The 22,699-nt window shown below is 34.2% G+C and overlaps 2 protein-coding genes across 2 annotated transcripts; both read left to right on the top strand.

Moving 5' to 3' along the window:
• Positions 1-130: 130 nt before the first annotated feature.
• LOC149474973 (pseudouridylate synthase RPUSD1-like) lies at positions 131-6,040 on the top strand. Its single transcript, XM_089713979.1, has 5 exons — positions 131-483; positions 732-969; positions 1,362-1,520; positions 1,902-2,019; positions 5,839-6,040. Exons 1-5 carry the CDS (start codon positions 376-378, stop codon positions 6,038-6,040), a joined length of 825 nt encoding a protein of 274 aa, XP_089570105.1. The 5' UTR covers positions 131-375.
• A 700-nt stretch (positions 6,041-6,740) lies between these two features.
• LOC149474974 (uncharacterized) lies at positions 6,741-22,699 on the top strand. Its single transcript, XM_089713879.1, has 11 exons — positions 6,741-6,960; positions 8,723-8,848; positions 10,085-10,264; positions 14,720-15,034; positions 15,523-15,641; positions 15,990-16,086; positions 16,318-16,433; positions 17,498-17,609; positions 19,397-19,498; positions 21,105-21,236; positions 22,404-22,699. Exons 1-11 carry the CDS (start codon positions 6,856-6,858, stop codon positions 22,506-22,508), a joined length of 1,509 nt encoding a protein of 502 aa, XP_089570005.1. The 5' UTR covers positions 6,741-6,855; the 3' UTR covers positions 22,509-22,699.

Consider the following 22,699-nt stretch of genomic DNA (forward strand, 5'->3'; position numbering starts at 1 on the left):
ATTATAACATATAAATTTTCTTTGAAATTGATTTCGTTCATGTTTTGTCTTTGTTTTGTCAAAAGATAGAATGCCATCGAGTCATGATTGGCATCAATTAAATTTTACAAAACAAAATATGTAATTTATCATAGAAATTTTGCATTCCAAGATAAAATGCCATTAGAAGAAATTTTTAATTGTTACGTAGATAGAGCAATACAGGTGGCATTTACAAAATTTCTTCTAAATTTATGTCCAAATATATCCAAAGTTGTACCAGCATTGCATATCGGAAAAGGAATTTTCAAGAAAACACCAATTTTCGTGAGAATTTCGTACAGTTCTAGAATGTATTAATTTTTGAACGTTTTTCAAAATTTCGCGCGGTACACAATGTCTGTAAACAAAATGGCTGTCGAAAAATTATTTGAAAGTGATGATTTTCTTGTAGTTAACAAACCATACGATATGTATATTAATTCAGATGATGCCAATGAGAAGGTATGTATTTAAAATAAGGTATATAATTGCATATATACGTTTTGAAATTGCTTGTAATGCATTTGTAGGTTATGTTATTGTTTTTTACGGCTTCCCATAGTGATGCGCGTCTTGTTACCGATTTTTATGAATAGGTAAAGAACTATACTAAATATATTTAGTAAATGATTATTGTCATTTTACGGAATCTTTCAGATTATTTGTATTAGTTTTATTCAATAGATAATATAATAAATTTTATTTTATAGAACACAGTGACCTGCCATATAGCATCACACGATTCCCACCTATCCACATCTTCGAATCCACTATACTTCGTCCAAAGACTCGACTATTCTACCAGCGGCGTATTATGTATAGCAAAGAATAAAACTACCGCAGCAAGCGCGGGGAAGTTATTCGAGAAGAGACTGACAAAAAAGTATTATATGGCGGTTATAAGAGGACACCCTGAGTTTCAATTGGCTGAAATTCGTTATGCAGTAGGTGTGTATGATTAAATTTTTTGTAAAGAACAATTTTTAAACTATTCGGTAAATATTTAATAAAAAATCAAAACGAGAAAATATAATATGTAACCTAAGGTACGATTAATATACATTTTATCATATTTTAATGAATTATTAGTTTTACTGCTATAGAGCTATAGATAAGTATTTCAACAATTTGAAAGAATTGCCCACCGGGGGTTTATATCTGCTATTTATAGTGTTTCAAATATTGGTATTTTTTTTTTTCAATATAAACTTGGCTACCATTTGTCATTTGAGAGGATACGAATATCCACTTGATTATAATTTTTCTTTCAAATTTTATTCTTCAGTTATTAAATCCATAGTTAAGACCAAACGCCACCAAACTAACCAAAATATCAATAGGTACAGACCAAACACCGCACAACAGCCACCGCATGTCTGTAGTGACAAACTCAACTAGTGCGAATAACTCGCGACCAGCGCACACACGGCTACTCGTCATGGAGACTGGATACTATGGGGGCGATCCTGTCGCAGTGGTGTTGTTGAAGCCTATCACTGGTGTGTTTGTTTGTTTACTGTGGTTGTAATAAGTGTGTATTGATAATCTTTATGTTAATGATAGCTGGACCGATTTTAATAAAATTGTTCATGTGCCTTCACATGGATTCGAGAATAGACTAGCTTATTTGATGTTTTAGAATTTCAAATTGAAAGTGAGTGAAGTCATGGACATAAACTTTTATTAGTAGAAATGTATAATTCAAATATAATAACTCTCAAAAATGTTAAACTTTTGACCTTTAATTCGTTTTTCACCTACCTACGGCTACAAAATTATTTAAATCGAATCCAGTCTGTGGCTTTTATTCGGATTTTATCCATTTAAATTTTTGTATGTATAGCATAATTGGGTAATAATAATTACAACAAATAACCCAGGTCGTCGTCACCAACTGCGCGTGCACTGTCACGCGATCGGTCACACGATACTCGGCGACTATACGTATAGTGACAGAGGCGATATCGCTCCTCACAGGATGTTCCTGCATGCTACTAGGTGAGATATATAACTAGATTTCCGCCAGCGACTTCGCCAGCGTTTTCAAAGATAGATTCAGAAGCATAGTTCCTGTGGGATTTCCAAGATAAATAGTATAGCCTATGTCTTATTCTTGGTCTTTGGCTACCTACTTTATTTATTTATTTTTATTTATTTATTTGTCTTTGGGAAACAAACTACGTAAAACTACGTACCAAATTTCATTGTAATCGGCTCAACACTATTTGCGTGAAAGATTAACAATCCATCCTCACAAACTTTGGCATTTATAATATTAGTAGGATAACTAGTCACCTGTCAGTAGTTCGTTTAGTTCAGTAGGTTAGGAGTAGGAAACAATTAATATAACTATGCAATACATCAACGTTTCGAACCACAACAGACAAAATCATATTACTAGGTAATACTGTGGTAACTAATACATACTATTTAAATTTATTATTACACTAGCTTCCGCCCGCGACTCCGTCCGCGCGGATGTCGGTCTTCGCGTGGATGGTTTATTTCTCCATTTTGAGTAACTCTGACAATGACATCTTATAAATATCTATTGGACGCAAATACGGCTAGGCCTATAATAATACGCAACGTGTGTTCGCGGTTCTACAGAACAACGTCTATATAATTAATAAAACTGAATAATAATAGTTAAAAAAAACTAAAAAACACGCTTTTTATAGAAAACCGAACTAAAAAATAGAAAATTTTATCAAATTAGTGTATTGTCATCGGTCCTCAATAAATCTACAAAGTTTGAACGAAATCTGGCAGTTTAAAGTGGGTCAAAATCGCCCCAAAGAAGTCGGTTACAAACATACAGGTGAAGCTAATATAAAGCGTGTAAAAATTAAGATTAATTTTTTTCTACGTATTTTTCCAGGATAAAAAGTATCCTATTTTACGCCCAGGATAATAAGGTATAATTATACCAAGTTTCATCGAAATCGAACCGTTAGTTTTCACGTGATGCCTTCACATACAGACAGACAGACAGACAGACAGACAGACAGACAGACAGACAGACAGACAAAAATTTTTTTAATCACATATTTGGGTTTGGTATCGATCCAGTAACACCCCCTGCTATTTATTTTTTCAATATTTTCAATGTACAGAATTGACCCTTCTACAGATTTATTATATGTATAGATTATACGTTACGTAGTCCATTGAATAAAAAGTTCTAGAGTGCGTGAGTTAGTAACGTAAGATGTTTCTTCGTAAACATGTCAAGAGTCCCTAGGTAATAAACATACTAAAACCCCGGGCCACTAGGAGGAGCCCCGGAGTGGGGGGAGGGGGAAAATGGGTCCATTTTTTCATTTTTCGCTTAAATCTCAAAAACGGTACATGTTAGAGAAAAACTTTCAAGGAAAAGTTGAAAGGCCATAAAATTATCTACAAGTTGTACCTGAATCATTTTTTCCTATATCCTACCGTTTCTGAGTTATACGCAGTAAAACATGATTTTGGCTCAAACAATTTCCACATCAATCGATCAAAAAATATTTCTTTCTTCCAAAAAACTCAAAAGTGCAACTTGTGACCGGTACTGATAGATTGCTCTTAATTAGGTCTATAATTGGTAAAATAAACACATTCCTCCATGGAAGCCTTTAGGAGGAATCGATTGTCAAAATATTATATTATGGTAGTTTGAGTTACTGAACTTGATCTTTTTATTTTTTTCTTCCAAAAAACTCATAAGTGCAACTTGTGACCGGTACAGATAGATTTCTCATAATTGGGTCTATCATTGATAAAAATACCAGATTCCAACACGGAGGCGTTTACGGGGAATTGAATTTTATTAGGGTAGTTACGATACTTGAACTTTTTATTTTTTTTCTCCAAAAAAACTCAAAAGTGCAACTTGTGACCGATACTGATAGATTGCTCTTAATTAGGTCTATAATTAGTAAAATAAACACATTCCTCCATGGAAGCCTTTAGGAGGAATCGATTTTCAAAATACTATATTAGGGTAGTTTGAGTTACTGAACTTGATCTTTTTATTTTTTTCTTCCAAAAAACTCAAAAGTACAACTTGTGACTGGTACAGATAGATTGCTCATAATTAGGTCTATCATTGATAAAAATACTAGATTCCACCATGGAGGCGTTTACGGGGAATTGAATTTTATTAGGGTAGATACGATACTTGAACTTTTTATTTTTTTTCTCCAAAAAAACTCAAAAGTGCAACTTGTGACCGATACTGATAGATTGCTCTTAATTAGGTCTATAATTAGTAAAATAAACACATTCCTCCATGGAAGCCTTTAGGAGGAATCGATTTTCAAAATACTATATTAGGGTAGTTTGAGTTACTGAACTTGATCTTTTTATTTTTTTCTTCCAAAAAACTCAAAAGTGCAACTTGTGACTGGTACTGTTAGATTGCTCTTAATTAGGTCTATAATTGGTAAAATAAACACATTCCTCCATGGAAGCCTTTAGGAGGAATCGATTGTCAAAATACTATATTAGGGTAGTTTGAGTTACTGAACTTGATCTTTTTATTTTTTTCTTCCAAAAAACTCAAAAGTGCAACTTGTGACTGGTACAGATAGATTGCTCATAATTAGGTCTATCATTGATAAAAATACTAGATTCCACCATGGAGGCGTTTACGGGGAATTGAATTTTATTAGGGTAGATACGATACTTGAACTTTTTATTTTTTTTCTTCCAAAAAAACTCAAAAGTGCAACTTGTGACCGGTACCGATAGATTGCTCATAATTAGGTCTATCATTGATAAAAAAAACCAGATTCCACCATGGAGGCCTTTAGGAGGTATTGAATTTTATTAGGGTAGTTACGATACATGAACTTTTTAACTAACTACCCTAATAAAATTCAATTCCCCGTAAACGCCTCCATGGTGGAATCTGGTATTTTTATCAATGATGGACCTAATTATGAGCAATCTATCTGTACCGGTCACAAGTTGCACTTTTGAGCTTTTTGGAAGAAAAAAATAAAAAGTTCATGTATCGTAACTACCCTGATAAAATTCAATTCCCCGTAAACGCCTCCGTGGTGGAATCTGGTATTTTTAGCAATGATAGACCTAATTATGAGCAATCTATCTGTACCGGTCACAAGTTGGACTTTTGAGTTTTTTGGAAGAAAAAAATAAAAAGATCAAGTTCAGTAACTCAAACTGCCCTAATATAATATTTTGACAATCGATTCCTCCTAAAGGCTTCCATGGAGGAATGTGTTTATTTTACCAATTATAGAACTAATTAAGAGCAATCTATCAGTACTGGTCACAAGTTGCACATTTGAGTTTTTTGGAAGAAAGAAATATTTTTTGATCGATTGATGTTGAAATTGTTTGAGCCAAAATCATGTTTTACTGCGTATAACTCAGAAACGGTAGGATATAGGAAAAAATGATTCAGGTACAACTTGTAGATAATTTTATGGCCTTTCAACTTTTCCTTGAAAGTTTTTCTCTAACATGTACCGTTTTTGAGATTTAAGCGAAAAATGAAAAAATGGACCCATTTCCCCCCTCCCCCCACTCCGGGGCTCCTCCTAGTGGCCCGGGGTTTTAGTATGTTTATTACCTAGGGACTCTTGACATGTTTCCGAAGAAACATCTTACGTTACTAACTCACGCACTCTAGACCCCCCTTGGAGGGACTCATTCAATGGACTAACGGCTGGATAGCATTTAGACAGTTAATTAAACGTTGCCATTTATTACAGGCTATTGATAAAACAGCTGATCCAGATTCGATATTAATAAATTTATGTGTATGTATAGATATTATAAATCAAAGTGTTTAAATTTTCTTTTCAGATTGGTATTACCGCTGCAACAAAAACCTTTAGATATACAGACAGCTGAGCCATTCTTTAATGATCCAGAATTTACTGCAAAATGGAAATCCCTAAAAGTTTTCTATAAATATCGAAATAAAGACGAATTGGTCTCCGCTTGCAATGATATTGACCGAGAATATATTATTGGCGTAAAATATAAAGATTTCAGCATTCAATAAATTTTTTGTTGTTATCTACGTTGATTTTTTATTTTTACGATTGCCGTTGCAAGTGTACCTATAAAAAATGTATAATAAAAGAGAGCATGTGTGCCGAGCACACGTGTCAGAAGTAAAACTTCCTTAGCAAGATCCTTGCATAGCAAAAAAAATCCTATCTCAATACCGTCTGGCAATTATACTCCATGACGTATAATTGCCAGACGGTATTGCCATAACTCTACCTTGAAATTTTACTCTCATCGCGCTTACAGAAGTTTTACTTAAAAATCTGCAAATTTATATAATTAACAAAGTAACGAAACCACAACGAAACAAATGTTGAAGAATAAGAATCTAGCTGACCATGAACTATGCCTTGGTTTCCAAAAATTTTTGCAATGTTTCTACTTTCTATCGCTGTTCCTCATCATGATGTTAGATATATTTTTATAGCTTCCATCGATACGCATACGCATACTATCGAACGCAAAAATTGTTTAAAATTCGAACTAGTAGTACCTCAAAAATTGCGCGTCCCACTAAAGAACCCACCAAAAAAATCTTCAACGTTTTAATTAAGAGGTTACCAACCAATGTTGGTAAGCACTTGGTAAGAGTATCAAATCGGTATTTCTATGTGAATTACGATCTATGTGAATTACAGTCTACAACACTCGACGTCAACTACAATTTTGTCAATGACAATGACGTTTATGATTCTGTAAGGACGCTTACAATTTTTAAACAAAATAAAAAATATATTTTTATCTTTTCAGTATTAATTACGTACATTTTATTATTTTAAAAACTATTTGAAATAATAAAAAGCCACAATGAACGAGCTTTGTTCCGCTTGCTTGTGTTCCGGGCGAAAATTATCGTGCATTCGTGATTCCAGTGTTTATTACTTTTTCAAACAAATTGTGAATGAAATAGCGGTAAGTTTTATTAAATAATAAGCATAAACATAATTTAAATTAAATAAGTCAATGTTTTTACTGAAATAATGCTATTTATGAGTGATTTAATAAGTGATAAACAATGAACAAAATATTAGCCCATGAATTGTCTTAATCCTGTTTTAAATTGTGAATCTTTTTCAAAATTCGAATCACTTAGAAATTTAGATTTTAGAACCGTTATTTTTTTATATACTTAGTTTTATTATCATCTGCTATCATACAATCTCATACAAATAAATTCAGTTCTACTACATATTATTATGTAAATTGTAAGAAATTCTTAGTAGGTATTCTAGGACTTTGCCCGTGTCGGATAAAATTTAGAATATGGACCGTCGAGTTGGATATCGGCGATTTTATAGCGATAAGATAAGACTCTGAGAAGTAATTTTACGAAGTTTCAACTTGTGAAGCCGCGTATTTTTTTTATAATAAAATAAACAAATTCGTTTAATTTTGTACTACTTTTCGTAATTTTGACGTTGACAGATGCTTGTCACTAGCAAAGGATTCACTCATACAGCTTTAGTGATATTTTTCTCACAATAATACTTTATAAAATACATAAATTGATAGTTATTTTAGTATTATTGTATATAAAAGAAGTTAAAATATGTTAAATTGGTTGTTAAAATTTAAAATTCATTAAAATATTTGTGTTTTATTATATTTCCTCTAAAATATAAACATATTGGATAATTCATAATAGTAACAACGCACAAAGTTAAATTAAGTATTTTAGTAAAGATAAAGACATTACACAAAACACTAGCTTACATATAGCCACACCAGCAATGTAGCTGCTCGGCTTTTAATTAATAATTCATTTGAATTACATTTAATTATAATTCAATTTAAGTTAGTAATTCTTATAATAATAATACAATTATGGGTAATGTAACACACATAAATCCATTACACAAAAGATGAACAGTCACATAACCAAATCTGTCAACCCCGACTCCACGTGGTCCTTCCGCTGTTACCCCTAGAGTGTATTTAAAAAAACGGAAGCGCGGAGGGAGAGCAGCCCTCGCCCGCTGTAGCTAAGTGCAGGCACCGTACGAGCCGAAGCGGCTGAGGCTGGTCACCGAAGGCGACCAAACAGCCGAAGCTGCGTAGGCGAGTTAGGTGCCTGTACTTAGCTACGCAAGGGTGATAGGGCTGCACTTCCCGCAGCGCTGGAGCAGAAGCAGAAGCAATATAGTGAAACTGGAGGGAGTTTGGGAGTGGAGGGAAGGGAAAGGTTTATCCTACCATCCATTATTTGTAACTTTAGGCCCAATTATAACTTCAAACTTTGACCTTGAATATCTCAGGAACTACTGGTCTGCGCCGGTGGGGGGTGGTACCTAGGAGTTCCCCCCACCCCCCCCCTCCCCTCCCCTCCCCCTCCCCGCCCCCCCATTGACGGTCCACGTTCTAAATTTTTACCCCAGTGTCTTCTACTTTAAAATTTATACGTTCTACATATAAATAGTGAAAAAATTATAGGGTCATGAATTGTCTTCAAATATTGGTTTATGGGCCGATTTTTCAATCCTTAGTTAAAATTTATCCGTCCAATAAAGTATTACACGAACATTTTAAAATATCACCTGTAATCTGTCAAATACGGGCAATTAGAATACATTTTTGAAAAAAATTAATACGTTATTCGATGAATAAGTTTTAACCAACGATTGAAAAATCAGCCCTTAGTTGAGAATTCTTATAAGACTATACTTATATCTTCCAGGGGCCAGATGAAATGCAGCAGCTACTACAAATCTGCTGGGAGTGTAGCGCTCTCCTGCGCAAGTACGAAGCGTTCCATCAGCAAGTCAAGTGTTGCTATGTCGAGCTGCTCGTGTGCTTGCAATCTGTGAGTTTATATTCTCATTAAACTCAAACTCACACATTTATTTATTCAATTAGACTTCTTATAGAAGCACTTTTGAAACGTCATTACATATTTTTTAACATTTACCACCGATTCGGAAAGCTGTACCTACGGAGAAGAATCGGCAAGAAAGCCAATTGAAAATATGTATGTATGGTCGCTATATGAGATATTTAAAAATAACTTAAAAAAATTATTCAACTGAGAAGCGTGGTACAAAAATGGACTAAAAAAGTCTTGTTAAATAAAATATCTTCTTAGAATGTTGAGAAGTGCTTTTGATTCGATTAAAATACAGAAAAATTATAATTTTTCAGTTTCGTTAATTGAATCCTTGTTCAATAAAAATATCTTTCGTTAAAAATATGCGGTAATTAAATAATTATATAAACAATAGGGCTGGTAAAAATGAACTGTCTGATAATTTATGAATTTACTAGCTTTCCGCCCGCGGCTTCGCCCGCGTTTTCAAAGAAAAACCCGTTCCCGAAGGATTTCCGGGATAAAACCTATCCTATGTCCTTTCTCGGGTATTAAAATATCTCTATACCAAATTTCATGCAAATTGGTTCAGTAGTTAAGGCGTGATTGAGTAACAGACAGACAGACAGAGTTACATTCGCATTTATAATATTATGTAGTATGGATTAGTAACTCAATGACAATTATTTGAATTTAAAGTATTCTATAAAAAAAATGTGTGTGTGTACTAGTGTACACACGTAAGAAGTGAAACTTCTTTATGACCTTATTTAAAAAAAAATTATACTTTAAGCAACTTTACAAAAATACGTCGAATCACGCGTGGTAGGGATAAGAAAAGATGGCGCGTAACGGAAAAATGTCACGCGTAACAAAAAAATGTTACACTAAATTTTTTTCCAATCCCGATAAAAAAGTTTCACTTCAATTATTAAAATGGGATTATTGTTGCTTGCTGATTCATCCGTTTTAATAATACAAATAAGTCATTTATTTATTCAGGCAATATAGACATATAATAACACATTTAACCTAAAAAATTATGAAACAATACTTGCAGAAGTTTAGATGAATAATTTTCAATTTAAAAGTTTGACACGAAGGTGACTATTATGGCTATGATACTATTAATCTAATTCGATTTGCATTAGAACTTGCTGTATATTCAACTTCATGAAAATTTGTTTACGAATTACGATATACTTATTATTTACATAGATTTATTATAATTTTCAGAACCCCTCGCTACAGCCCACTCTAGCGAAACCACCTCACTTACAAATTCACCAAGAGACCTCGATAGCCATCCCACTCATACCAAAGACTGAGTTGGATGACATCAAACTTGAGTTGAGTGACACTCACTGTGAGGAAACATTTGTTGACGAACTGAGTGAGGTGTGGCCGGTTAAGAAGGTATGTTTTAGTTTATAAATTAGCTGGAAGCATTGTTTGTTTGTGCCTAGAACAATTTGAACTTAAATTATTCATTTGATAATCCTACTCATATTATAAATGCGAAAGTTTGTGAGGATGTGTGTGTGTGTGTGTGTGTGTGTGTGTTTGTTGACGCAAATATTACTGAACCGATTACAATGAAATTTAGCACACATATAGAGGGTAACTTGGATTAACACATAGGATAGGTTTCATCCCGGAAATCCCACGGGAACGGGAACTATGCGGGTTTTTCTTTCAAAACGCGGGCGAAGCCGCGGGCGGAAATCTATATAAACTCAAAAGTTCAACAAAATCCATGTAGCAGATTTTGTGTGAAAACTAGACAGCTTTGCCCACATTGTCCAAACTTAACAAATTCCAGATATTCCTGAAAATATAAAGGAAATTGGTGCAGTTGTTTTTAATTTATTTCTTAGAAAGAAGCTATCAAATCTTTTCACATATTATATGAATATATGTATGCGACGAATTACTGTGTTAGACAATTGCTGAGCAACAAAAAAGGATTAAAAACAACTTTATTGCAGTTTAGCTTAACAAAATTTAAAATTGACAGCCAAGTTAAGTATCTTTAAGATAACAGAAAAAAATATAATTGAGATTATATGTGCCACTGTTAAATCCACTTTTAAGCAGAGGCAGCTCGTCCTCAGGAGCGCTGGTGCAGTGAACTCCCATAAATAATTATAATAAAGTTATACCTGCTCATTATTTAAAATCTATCGTAAAAAACTCCAATACTAATATCAATAAAATAAGTACCTTTACACATTACGAATAAAATACATTACATACACTCTTGTTCATTTAATAAGTAACGCGCGAAAAGGAGCTTACGGAGCGCTCTCGATTGCGCTCCTATGAAACAACATTCAGTACATTTGCCTACATACGAAATCCAATAAGAGTGAAAGAGAAATTTCGCCATAGTCCTGCGCGTGAAACAAAAGATTTACTATGGAAAAATAGCCATTTTCGGAGCGCCGCTCTCAAGCGACGTTGCGCATCGCATGACAGCAGCAATTGCGCGCGACGTTGCCACTCCTATAATATAAACAAACATTATGAATACGCTCGCGAATGAAAATTCGGGGATTTTCTAATTTTGCTAAATAATAATTGAATTCGTTTTGAAATCCATACTAATATTATAAATGCGAAAGTAACTCTGTCTGTCTGTCTGTTACTCAATCACGCCTAAACTACTGAACCAATTTTCATGAAATTTGGTATGGAGATATTTTGATACCCGAGAAAGGACATAGGCTACTTTTTATCCCGGGAAAATGACGCAATCCCGGAAATCCCACGGGAACGGGAACTATGCGGGTTTTTCTTTGACTGCGCGGGCGAAGCCGCGGGCGGAAACCTAGTACTTTATAATTTTTAGTGTTTATACTTGTAGATACTTAGATTTCCGCCCGCGGCTTTGCCCGCGTTTTCAAAGGAAAACCCGCATAGTTCCCGTTCCCGTGGGATGTCCGGGATAAAACCTACCCTATATATTAATCCAAGTTACCTTCTATATGTGTGCTAAATTTCATTGTAATCGGTTCAGTAGTATTTGCGTGAAAGAGTAACAAACACACACACACACACACACACACACATCCTCACAAACTTTCGCATTTATAATATTAGTAGGATTAAAACTGCTTTTTACATTATCTCTCTGATTAAATTTTTAAATTTATCTATCAAATTAAATACTTAATTAAATAAATAATAATATTACCTTCACAATCGCCTAACAACAGTTTAGAGCAATCTTCCGTATCCTCTCCCATCTCACGGAACCGTTAAGTTCTCTTCTGAATTATTTCTGAGAAACACGAAATATAAGGATATATTTTATTAGGCATACCATGTTTAAATATAAATTAATAGTTGAATCGTTTCTATCGCCTTAAATACGTATTTTATCATAATTTACTGACTTATAGAAATTTTTGCGGCAAAGAGAAATTTTCCTCACGTATAGAAATTTTCCTGGCTTATAGAATTTTTCCTGACGTAAAGAAATTTTCCTGGCGTATATAATTTTTCCTGACTTATACAAATTTTTCTGACGTATAGAAATTTTCCGGACTTATGGAAATTTTCCTTTCTTATAGAAATTTTCCCGATTATGGAAATTTTCCTGACTTATAGAAATTTTTCCTGGCTTATCGTAATTTTACCGACTTATGGATTTTTCCTGGCGTATAGAAATTTTCCTCACGTATAGAAATTTTCCTGACTATAGAAATTTTCCTGGCTTATAGAATTTTTCTTGACGGTTAGAAATTTTCCCGACATTTGGAAATTTTCCTGACGTATAGAAATTTTGCAGGCTTATAGAAATTTTCCCGACGCATAGAAATTTTCCTGACTGTAGAAATTCTCCTGGCTTATAGAATTTTTCCTGACGGTTAGAAATTTTCCCGACATATGGAAATTTTCCTGACGTATAGAAATTTTCCGGACTTATGGAAATTTTCCTTATAGAAATTTTCCTGGCGTATAGAAATTTTCCTGACATATAGAAATATTCCTGGCGTATATAATTTTTCCTGACTTATACAAATTTTCCTGACGTATAGAAATTTTCCGGACTTATGGAAATTTTCCTTTCTTATAGAAATTTTCCCGATTATGGAAATTTTCCTGACAGAATTTTTTCCGGGCTTATCGTAATTTTCCTGACTTATGGATTTTTTCTGGCGTATAGAAATTTTCCTCACGTATAGAAATTTTCCTGGCTAATAGAATTTTTCCTGGCGTATATAAATTTTCCGGACGTATAGAAATTTTCCTATCGTATATAAATTTTCCGGGCGTATAGAAATTTTCCGGACTTATAGAAATTTTGCAGGCTTATAGAAATTTTCCCGACGCATAGAATTTTTCCTGACTGTAGAAATTTTCCTGGCTTATAGAATTTTTCCTGACGGATAGAAATTTTCCCGACATGGAAATTTTCCTGGCGTATAGAAATTTTCCTGACATATAGAAATTTTCCTGGCGTTTATAATTTTTCCTGACTTATACAAATTTTCCTGACGTATAGAAATTTTCCGCACTTATGGAAATTTTCCTTTCTTATAGAAATTTTCCCGATTATGGAAATTTTCCTGACTTATAGAATTTTTTCCTGGCTTATCGTAATTTTCCCGACTTATGGATTTTTTCTGGCGTATAGAAATTTTCCTCACGTATAGAAATTTTCCTGGCTAATAGAATTTTTCCTGGCGTATAGAAATTTTCCGGGCGTATAGAAATTTTCCGGCCTTATAGAAATTTTGCAGGCTTATAGAAATTTTCCCGACGCATAGAAATTTTCCTGACTATAGAAATTTTCCTGGCTTATAGAATTTTTCCTGACGGATAGAAATTTTCCCGACATGGAAATTTTCCTGACGTATAGAAATTTTCCGGACTTATGGAAATTTTCCTTTCTTATAGAAATTTTCCTGGCGTATAGAAATTTTCCTGACATATAGAAATTTTCCTGGCGTATATAATTTTTCCTGACTTATACAAATTTTCCTGACGTATAGAAATTTTCCGGACTTATGGAAATTTTCCTTTCTTATCGTAATTTTCCCGACTTATGGATTTTTCCTGACTTATAGAAATTTTTCCTGACTTATCGTAATTTTTCTGTCAATCGAAATTTCCCTAACTATTGTTAAAATCATTTTTCTAATGTTCCTAAAATTGGAAATTTTTACGACTGATTAAAGTACTACCAACCACCCACCTATTCCCACCCACATCCCGTACGCTATGCTCTCTATCCACAGGCCGGGCGTGCGCAGATGGCTTAGTATCTGCATAGCTAGCGAACGTATATAAACTCGCCCGGTCGTTGGGCGCTTTCACCAGGGCCCTGGAATTATGGAATTATTATTAATTTCATGAACAATATCATCATCATCATTTTTATTGAAAACAATATTCATATATTTTTCTTTGCCTGCGGATTCCCCTGATGTTAAATTCGCATTAGTATGAGTCGTTTCACCGCTGTCAAAATTTACCCATGGCCATGTCACATTAAAACGAATAAACACACTTTCGCATTTATAATATTACTAGAGGTCCGCCCCGGCTTCGCCCGTGGTACATATTTCGCAATAAAAGGTAGCCTATGTCCTCTCTCGGGTATCAAAATATCTCCATACCAAATTTCATGCAAATTGGTTCAGTAGTTTAGGCGTGATTGAGTAACAGACAGACAGACAGAGTTACTTTCGCATTTATAATATTAGTATGGATTTATAATGTGGTGCTCATTTTTTTTGTAATAAATTATCCTGCTAACGCTATTGTATTTTCGTTGTTTTATTTCAAGTGAACACCCATACAATTTTGTCACGAGCCGCCTCTGCTTTAAAGATATTTTTAATAAACAAATTATCTTTTCAGGTGAAGAAGAAAATTAAAAAGAAGGTGAAATTGAAAAAAGTCAAGCAAAAGAAAGAAATCATACCTGACAGTGATCCAGAGCCAATAGATTTCGACAATCACATTGAGAGTGACAATGAGTTTAGTGATAAGAAGTGTGAGTTTAGTGAAAATAGTGAGTTGGGGAAAAATAGTGAGTTGGAAAAAAATTGTGAGTTGGGGAAAAGTAGTGAGTTAAGTGACAAAATTTGTGATTTCAAATGCGATCAGTGTGTTAGTGTTTTTGATACGGAAATTGACTTGAAGAAACATTTGGAAGAGCATGTTGTTAGTGAGGTAAGCCATTTTAATTTCATTTTCAACCCGACAAACGTTGTCCTGTCTTCTCGTAAATTGTTTAACCTGTGCAGCTTAAATAGCGGTTAGGTTTGAACTTTTTTTTAATTTTTAGACGATTATTTATTGAGGTTTAACTTTCATGAAACCCTTCTCCAGAGAATAACGAACAAAATAATAATTATCAAAATCGGTCTAGTTATTCACAAGCGATACCGTGACCAAGGGAAATATCGATCCATTTTAAATATACATATATTTACATGGAAATTAAAAAAGAACGTAGTAGGTAGAACACCAATTATATTTATAAAGAATTGCTTAACAGATTTTAATGCTTTTTGGGATGCTGGATAGTGGATATATTATCGAGTGGATTATGATAATAACAGAAAAACTTTTCAAGTTAAAAATATAGTATTTTTTTTTAATGTAAAGTGTTGTTTAAACTAACAATGTATAAGAAAATATGTTCATTCTTTCTATAGAAAGCAGAAGTGGGGCGAAGGCCTAAAACGCGCAATACCGAAGCCCTACCGGAGCGACCGCAGTGCGTTGAGTGTGGGAAATTATTCAGCTCTAGGAAGACTTATAGATATCATCTCAAGTGAGTATACACACACATACGCGCACACACACACACACACGCATATTATGTTTACGTCTTATACACAAAAATGAGCGCGTGTGCTAAGCACACGTGTCAGAGATGAAACTTCTTTAAAAAAAATGTGTTAATTAATTCATTTTTTTTAAACCAAAACAATGTTTTTTTACTCCTACATGCTTTTCAACCTATAATTTTATTCAATCCCATTAAATTATGAATATTTATTGTAGAATATTCATAAAAATAAAAATAATTAAAAAAAATGTCTCTTGTATAAGACTTAAATATCATATTAATATTATTATTTAATATATTTTTTTTTTAAATTGTCAATAAATGTTTCAGTGTGCTACACAAGGGCCAGAACCGCTACCCGTGCCCGCGGTGCGGCAAAGTGTACCAGTGGAAATCGAACCTGGGACGGCACTTACGGAGCCATAAGGTATATACTATGTAGTAAAAAATGGTGCTTTACTTTTGATTTATGAAGTTTTCTGCATAAGTTGTCAAAGACTTTTTCGTTTTCGTCGTTTTCGTTTTCGTCTGTCTTATTGGTGTATCTATGATTTTTATCAATTATAAATCTCTAATTATGTATTTCGTTTTTATCCTAACCTCATCACTCACATTTCCGATGCGACTCTCACACACTGATAGCTCACACACCCCACAGGCTCGCGAATCCGGCGAGCTGTACTGCGAAAAGTGCGACAAATCGTTCGCCTCCGTAGCGACGTACAGACAGCACGTGCGAGTGTCGCGGAGACATGTGTCTGAGAGCGAGTTCACGTGAGTGGCCGACACTAATACACTACACTACATTATACTATAGTCGAGCCAATTTAATAGGCAACATTTGACGTCTATCAATTTTATCTTCGAAGAGAGGTAACCTGCTTATAAACATCGATTAAAGTGAATTAATCGATACAGACTTGAAACATTTGTCAATCGAACTTGAAACACATGTCAATTTTAAAATTCATCAGACGAATCCCTGTCCCAGTAATATACTTTCTTTCGTAAATTTAAGGAGCAAAATAAGACAAGTATCTACATAATTAAAAAAAACACAACGCATTTATTAAGTTATGGTGATTTTTATTCACAAGTAATCAATGCATTCGATACTAGATGGCAGATTTCGATTTTTAGAGTAACGTCTCTGGTATTTAAATAGAAAAAAGATTTATTGACACAAAATTGTAGCGACGTCAGTTCTTTAAATCAGAAATTGTTTAGAATGGTTTATCAGTAAAATGAAATCTTAAAATTATGTACTTGTATCGGTTATTATTATTACAAATATGTAATCGTAATTGAAAAAAGTTAAGCAAATCTGCAGTTCTAACAAAACGAAATAACATAATATTATCCTATGTCGCCGTTACTAGGTTACTTTGTTGAATTTTATTGAACTGTCAAATGTTGCCTTTTAAAATGGCTCTACTATAGCGACATTACAATACACTAAATTACTGTAAATAAAAATAATTTACACTACAGTATACTCTGGTTTGTTTATTTGTTTGAACGCGCTAATCTCGGTAACTACTGGTCCGATTTGAAAAATTATTTTGGTGTTAGATAGCCTTCGGTGATAGATAGTATTTATCGAGGAAGGCTATAGGCTATATATCATCACGCTAAGACCAACAGGAGCGGAGCCACGCGGGTGAAACACAGCTAGTAATAAATAAATAAATAAATATTTCATATTGTTATATCTGTTTGTTTTGCAATAAAATAAAAAAATACAAGGTTGCTAATGTGTAACAAAATGTATGTGTTTGCTATAAATGTTTTGAACATAAAATCAATCTATCACCTCACGCAAATCTCATCACTTTCAGCTTCACGTGTGAGGAGTGCGGCAAGAAGTTTGTGAACAAAACCCGACTTCGAGATCACATCGACTGGGAACATCTCAATAAGATTAAGTTTAGATGTCAACTGTGTAACAAGGTAGGAATAACTTTTAACTAATAAATATTTTAATTTTTAATAAATATTTCAGGACAATTTTCACACACGGCACGATCTGATCCCATACTAAGCTTTCGCTTGTGTTATGGAAACCAGATGGCTGATAAACATACATCTAAAATCTCGTGTCACAATGTTTGTCCTCAATGGACTCCTAAACCACTTAACCGATTATAATAAAATTCGCACACCATGTGCAGTTCGATCCAACTTGAGAAATAGGATAGTTTAAACATGTAGGTACCACGGGCGAAGCCGGGGCGGACCACTAGTATTATATAATTTTAAATGGTAATATTGACATGATTTTAAAAGAGCAACTATGGAGTTTCTTGCCGGTTCTTCTTTCCGAATCGGTGGTAAATGTTAAAAATATGTTTTGAAGATTCAAAAGTGCATCTAGAATTCTAATTTAATAAATAAATGTTTGAGTTTGATGGATAACTCTTTATGATAACTCGTTTATATTTTTTTTTACGATTTTTGAATTGAAAGTGCTTTAGGCACGTTGAGAGTAAAATTTCAAGTCGCTTCATGGCAATACCGTTACGGCATGGAGTAAGGCGAAGATTTTGGATTTTGTATATTTCAATCTTGCCAAAGACTTCAGTTTCAATTCTGACACGTGTGCTCGGCACACACGCTGCTTTTGCTGCTTTTTTTCTTGGTAAATACTATAGTCGAGCCAATTTAATAGGCAACATTTGACGTCTATCAATTTTATCTTCAAAGAGAAGTAACCTGCATAAAAACATTGATTAAAGTGAATTAATCGATACGGATTTGAAACATTTGTCAATCGAATTTATTAATTTATGATGATTTTTATTCACAAGTATTCAATGCATTCGATTCTAGATGTCAGATTTCGATTTTTAGAGTAACGTCTCTGGTATTTAAAAATAAAAAACGTTTATTGACACAAAATTGTAGCGACGTCAGTTCTTTAAATCAGAAATTGTTTATTATGTTTAGGATGATTTATCAGTAAAATCAAATCTTAAAATTACTTGTATCAGTCATTATTATTATAAATATGTAATTGTTATTGAAAAAAGTCAAGCAAACGTGCAGTTCTAACAAAACGAAATATCATGTTATTTTATGTCGTCGTTACTAGGTTACGTTGTTGAATTTTGTTGAACTGTCAAATGTTGCCTATTAAAATGGCTCTACTATAATGTTGGTAATATTTGTACATGGTCCCGTCACCCGTGATAAGAATAGCAGGATGTCGATGTTTTTCTCGATTTTACCGATAAACTATTGACCAAAACGCTAGCTATCATTTCGCTCAATGAGTCAATCATTTATTTATTTAATCATGATATCTATGAATATATGAAATTATTAATAACTACCTCATACATTACCATAATGTTATATCAAACGTTGACTGGGAGATATAGCTTTTATGCGATAAGATCGCCACTCGTACTTAACTTTAAGCTATTCATATGGCTTTTTTCTATTATTAATTTTTTTTGACGACTATTTTTGACGACGCGGTTGGCGCAGTGGTATTTAAATATTACCGGGTTCGATCCCCGGTCAGGGCAAATATTTGTGTGATGAACTCAATTACTTGTTCTTGGGTCTGGGTGTTATTATCTATATATGTATTTATTAAATATTATATTTATCGTCGCCTAGTACCCACAACACAAGCCTTAATTGAGCTTACTGTGGGACTGGGTCGATTTGTGTAATAATGTGCTATAATATTTATTTATTTATTTTTATTTATAAGTATATATATTTTACAGCCGTTCAAATGCCACACATCGCTCTACGTGCACCTACAGAACGTGCATCGCAACAAGGAGAAGAAGGACAACCTGTGCCACGTGTGCGGCAAGTCCTACCAGGTGATTACATTATACTACACTTAGTGTGCACTTAGTGCCGCTTTACAAGTAACCCTGTATAGTATAGTGTAGTGTAGTACACTACACTATACAGGGTTACTTGTAAAACACCAGCAACCTCGCAGGACAAGATAGCTAACATCATAAGTAACAACATTTGTTCTACGACTTTTGATAACTTGTTAGATTTTATTTTCATACAAAAATAAATATTCATTTAATTTTCCGTTTGAATATTATAAACTCTACGCCTCCCAAAAATTCCATAAACAAAAAGCGAACGAGAGGGGGAAAGGGGCATCGCATCGTCCTTTCGATAATGAATAGAACATAGACTTACAAATGTTAGGAGAGTACAATAAAAGCTTAAAAAAATCACTTAAAAACAATTTATTGCGTTATGCCAATAGTCGTAGAACAAATGTTGTTACTTATGATGTTAGCATCTTGTCCTGCGAGGTTGCTGGTGTTTTACAAGTAACTCTAACACTATACTACATATTACACTATACCACACTACACTCTACTACACTACTTTATACCACACTACACTCTACTACACTACTTTATACCACACTACACTATTTTGCAAGCCATTTGTAAATGGAGGAAATTGTACAATTTGCTTTTATATATTATCGTGTAGTGTAATATAGTGTTGTGTAGTATTATATAGTATTAATATTTAATGTTAAATATACTAACCTATATTACGTTATGTGGCTATACTTTTCTATTACAATGTACTCTATGGTGTACAATATAATGTCGATATTGAATTGATACGAAATGCATGGGGTTACGGGCCATGCTATGGTTTATATTCCTTGAGTCAGTAGCTCGATGATATAGTCTCGGTACTACCATCGATCGCGCAAGGTGTGCGCACTGAGTTATTATTTGATATTATTTCACATATCTACCTAATTATAATTAACTAGCTGTGCCGCGCGGTTTCACCCGCATTGCTTCACTCGTGATGGTATATAGCCTATAGCCTTCCTTGATAAATGGGCTTTCTAGTACCGAAGAATTTTTGAAATCGCACCAGTAGTTCCTGAGATTAGCGCGTTCAAACAAACAAGCTCTTCAGCTTTATAATATTAGTATAGATTATGGAGAGTTATTTAAAGAAAAATTGGTTGTATGTAAAGTCGGTTTACTGACGATAGTTGAACGTGACAACCTCCGATTGTGCTTCTTTGTCGCTCGTTCCGCGCTCTCGCTTGCACTTCAAGCCTTACACGGAACGCCTCAGAGCGAGGTAACGCCGCATGAGTCATGTGTTTTCGTGCGTGCAGCCGGCGCTATCGAATTATAAGACGTTGTCGAGTAAGAGCGATAAGACCGCCCGTTGTGCTCTTTGTTACTTATATATATATGTATCCTTATTTGTACTTTTCTCTGTGGTGCACAATAAAGAATTTTTGAAGTGAAACTTCTTTATCGGGGAATTTAGTGTAACATTTTTGCGTTACGCCGTACGCGTGACATTTTTGCGTTACGCCATACTCGTGACATTTTTAAGGTCATAAAGAAGTTTCATTTACACGCATACATTTGTTTGTTTGTTTGTTGTCACGCCAAAATTACGTGTTATTCCCAGAACGCGGCGAAACTAAAGTACCACATAGTGGCGATGCACACAAGTGAGACCCCGTACCAGTGCGGTCAGTGTGACGCGGCGTTCGGCTGGTACTCCAGCCTGTACCGACATGTGCGGGAGCTGCACTATAAGGTAAAGTGTTTTATTAAGCTATTGCATAGCGCATATCGCGCGGGGACCGAATCGAGAAATTCCGTAACGAAAAAACCTCACGCTCCCCACTCCGACGGGCTCGGAGGTGTGGCTTGAAGGCATGCAATAGCTTTACCGCGGCAGTCCCCGAGTGCAACACGTCTTTTTTTTATTTACTAGCTTTCCGCCCGCGGCTTCGCCCGCGTTTTCAAAGAAAATTCCGTATATTTCCCGTTCCCGTGGGATTTCCGGGATAAAACCTATCCTATGTGTTAATCCAAGTTACCCTCTATATGTGTGCTAAATTTCATTGTAATCGGTTCAGTAGTATTCGCGTGAAAGAGTAACAAACATACACATACACGTCCATCCTCACAAAATTTCGTATTTATAATAGTATATAGTAGGACTAGCTGCGCTCCGCGGTTTCACCCGCATTGCTCTGCTCCTGTTGGTCTTAGCGTGATGATATATGCCGATAACTTTCCTCGATAAATGGGCTATCCAACTCCGAAAGAATTTTTCAAATCGGACCAGTATTTCCTGAGATTAGCGCGTTAAAACAAACTCTTCAGCATTATAATATTAGTATAGATATATCAAATTTAATAACAAAACGGTTTAAAAACATATGAGTTGCGCTATTAGGCAATTTTAGAGATGACGTCATAACTTTAACACTAACCGCTCGTTTTTTACCGGTTAAAGCTATCGTTGTTTCATCAAACTCAAACATTTATTTATTCAATAAGACTTCTTCTAGAAGCACTTTCGCATCGTCATTACATATTTTTAACATTTACCACCGATTCGGAAAGCAGTATCTATGGAGAAGAACCGGCAAGAAACTCCATAGTTGATCTTTTAAATATGTATAATAAAAAATGTTGTGTGGTTTTATGAAACCACGGTAAAAGTGAAACTTAGGCACAAAATTATCGTATTTGTACGATAATTATCGTACGGTTCCGAACACTGCTTTATATCTACTCGGCAGTCGACCGTCACGCGACATGCGCTACACAGACCAAAAAGTTTGAGACGATGTAATAAAAGTTTCACTTTAAAAATTAAATTAATAAAAAATTAATTAGAAACTACATTTTCATTCCAATGTTTCTTCATTATTCTTAACATATGAAAAACTAAATTAATTTCTATTTTCAGATAAAAGTACAGCCGAAGAAAAATAAAAAGTCGAAAAAGCAACTTCAAGAGATGTCCCTACATCACTTACCGTCTGGGCCTCCGGCAACACATACTGCGACTTAATATTTAGGGACCCTAAATACATTAGGGTTTATAAATTAGGGATTTTAGGAAAGTATGTGGCTCCTAGATTCTAGGAGTTATATATGTATGTGTCGCTTATAAAGGTTTTAGGAGTGATTTCTAAGATATGAATGTTTTTTTGAAGTGAAAACTTCTTTAGCGGCATTGAGCACTTTTTCTGTAATGGGTAT

Source organism: Colias philodice, chromosome 31 (genome assembly GCF_061535455.1).
Source record: "Colias philodice isolate Cphi_HAF_F1 chromosome 31, ilColPhil1 Martin Lab GWU primary, whole genome shotgun sequence".
In the NCBI taxonomy this organism is placed as follows: Eukaryota; Metazoa; Arthropoda; class Insecta; order Lepidoptera; family Pieridae; genus Colias; species Colias philodice.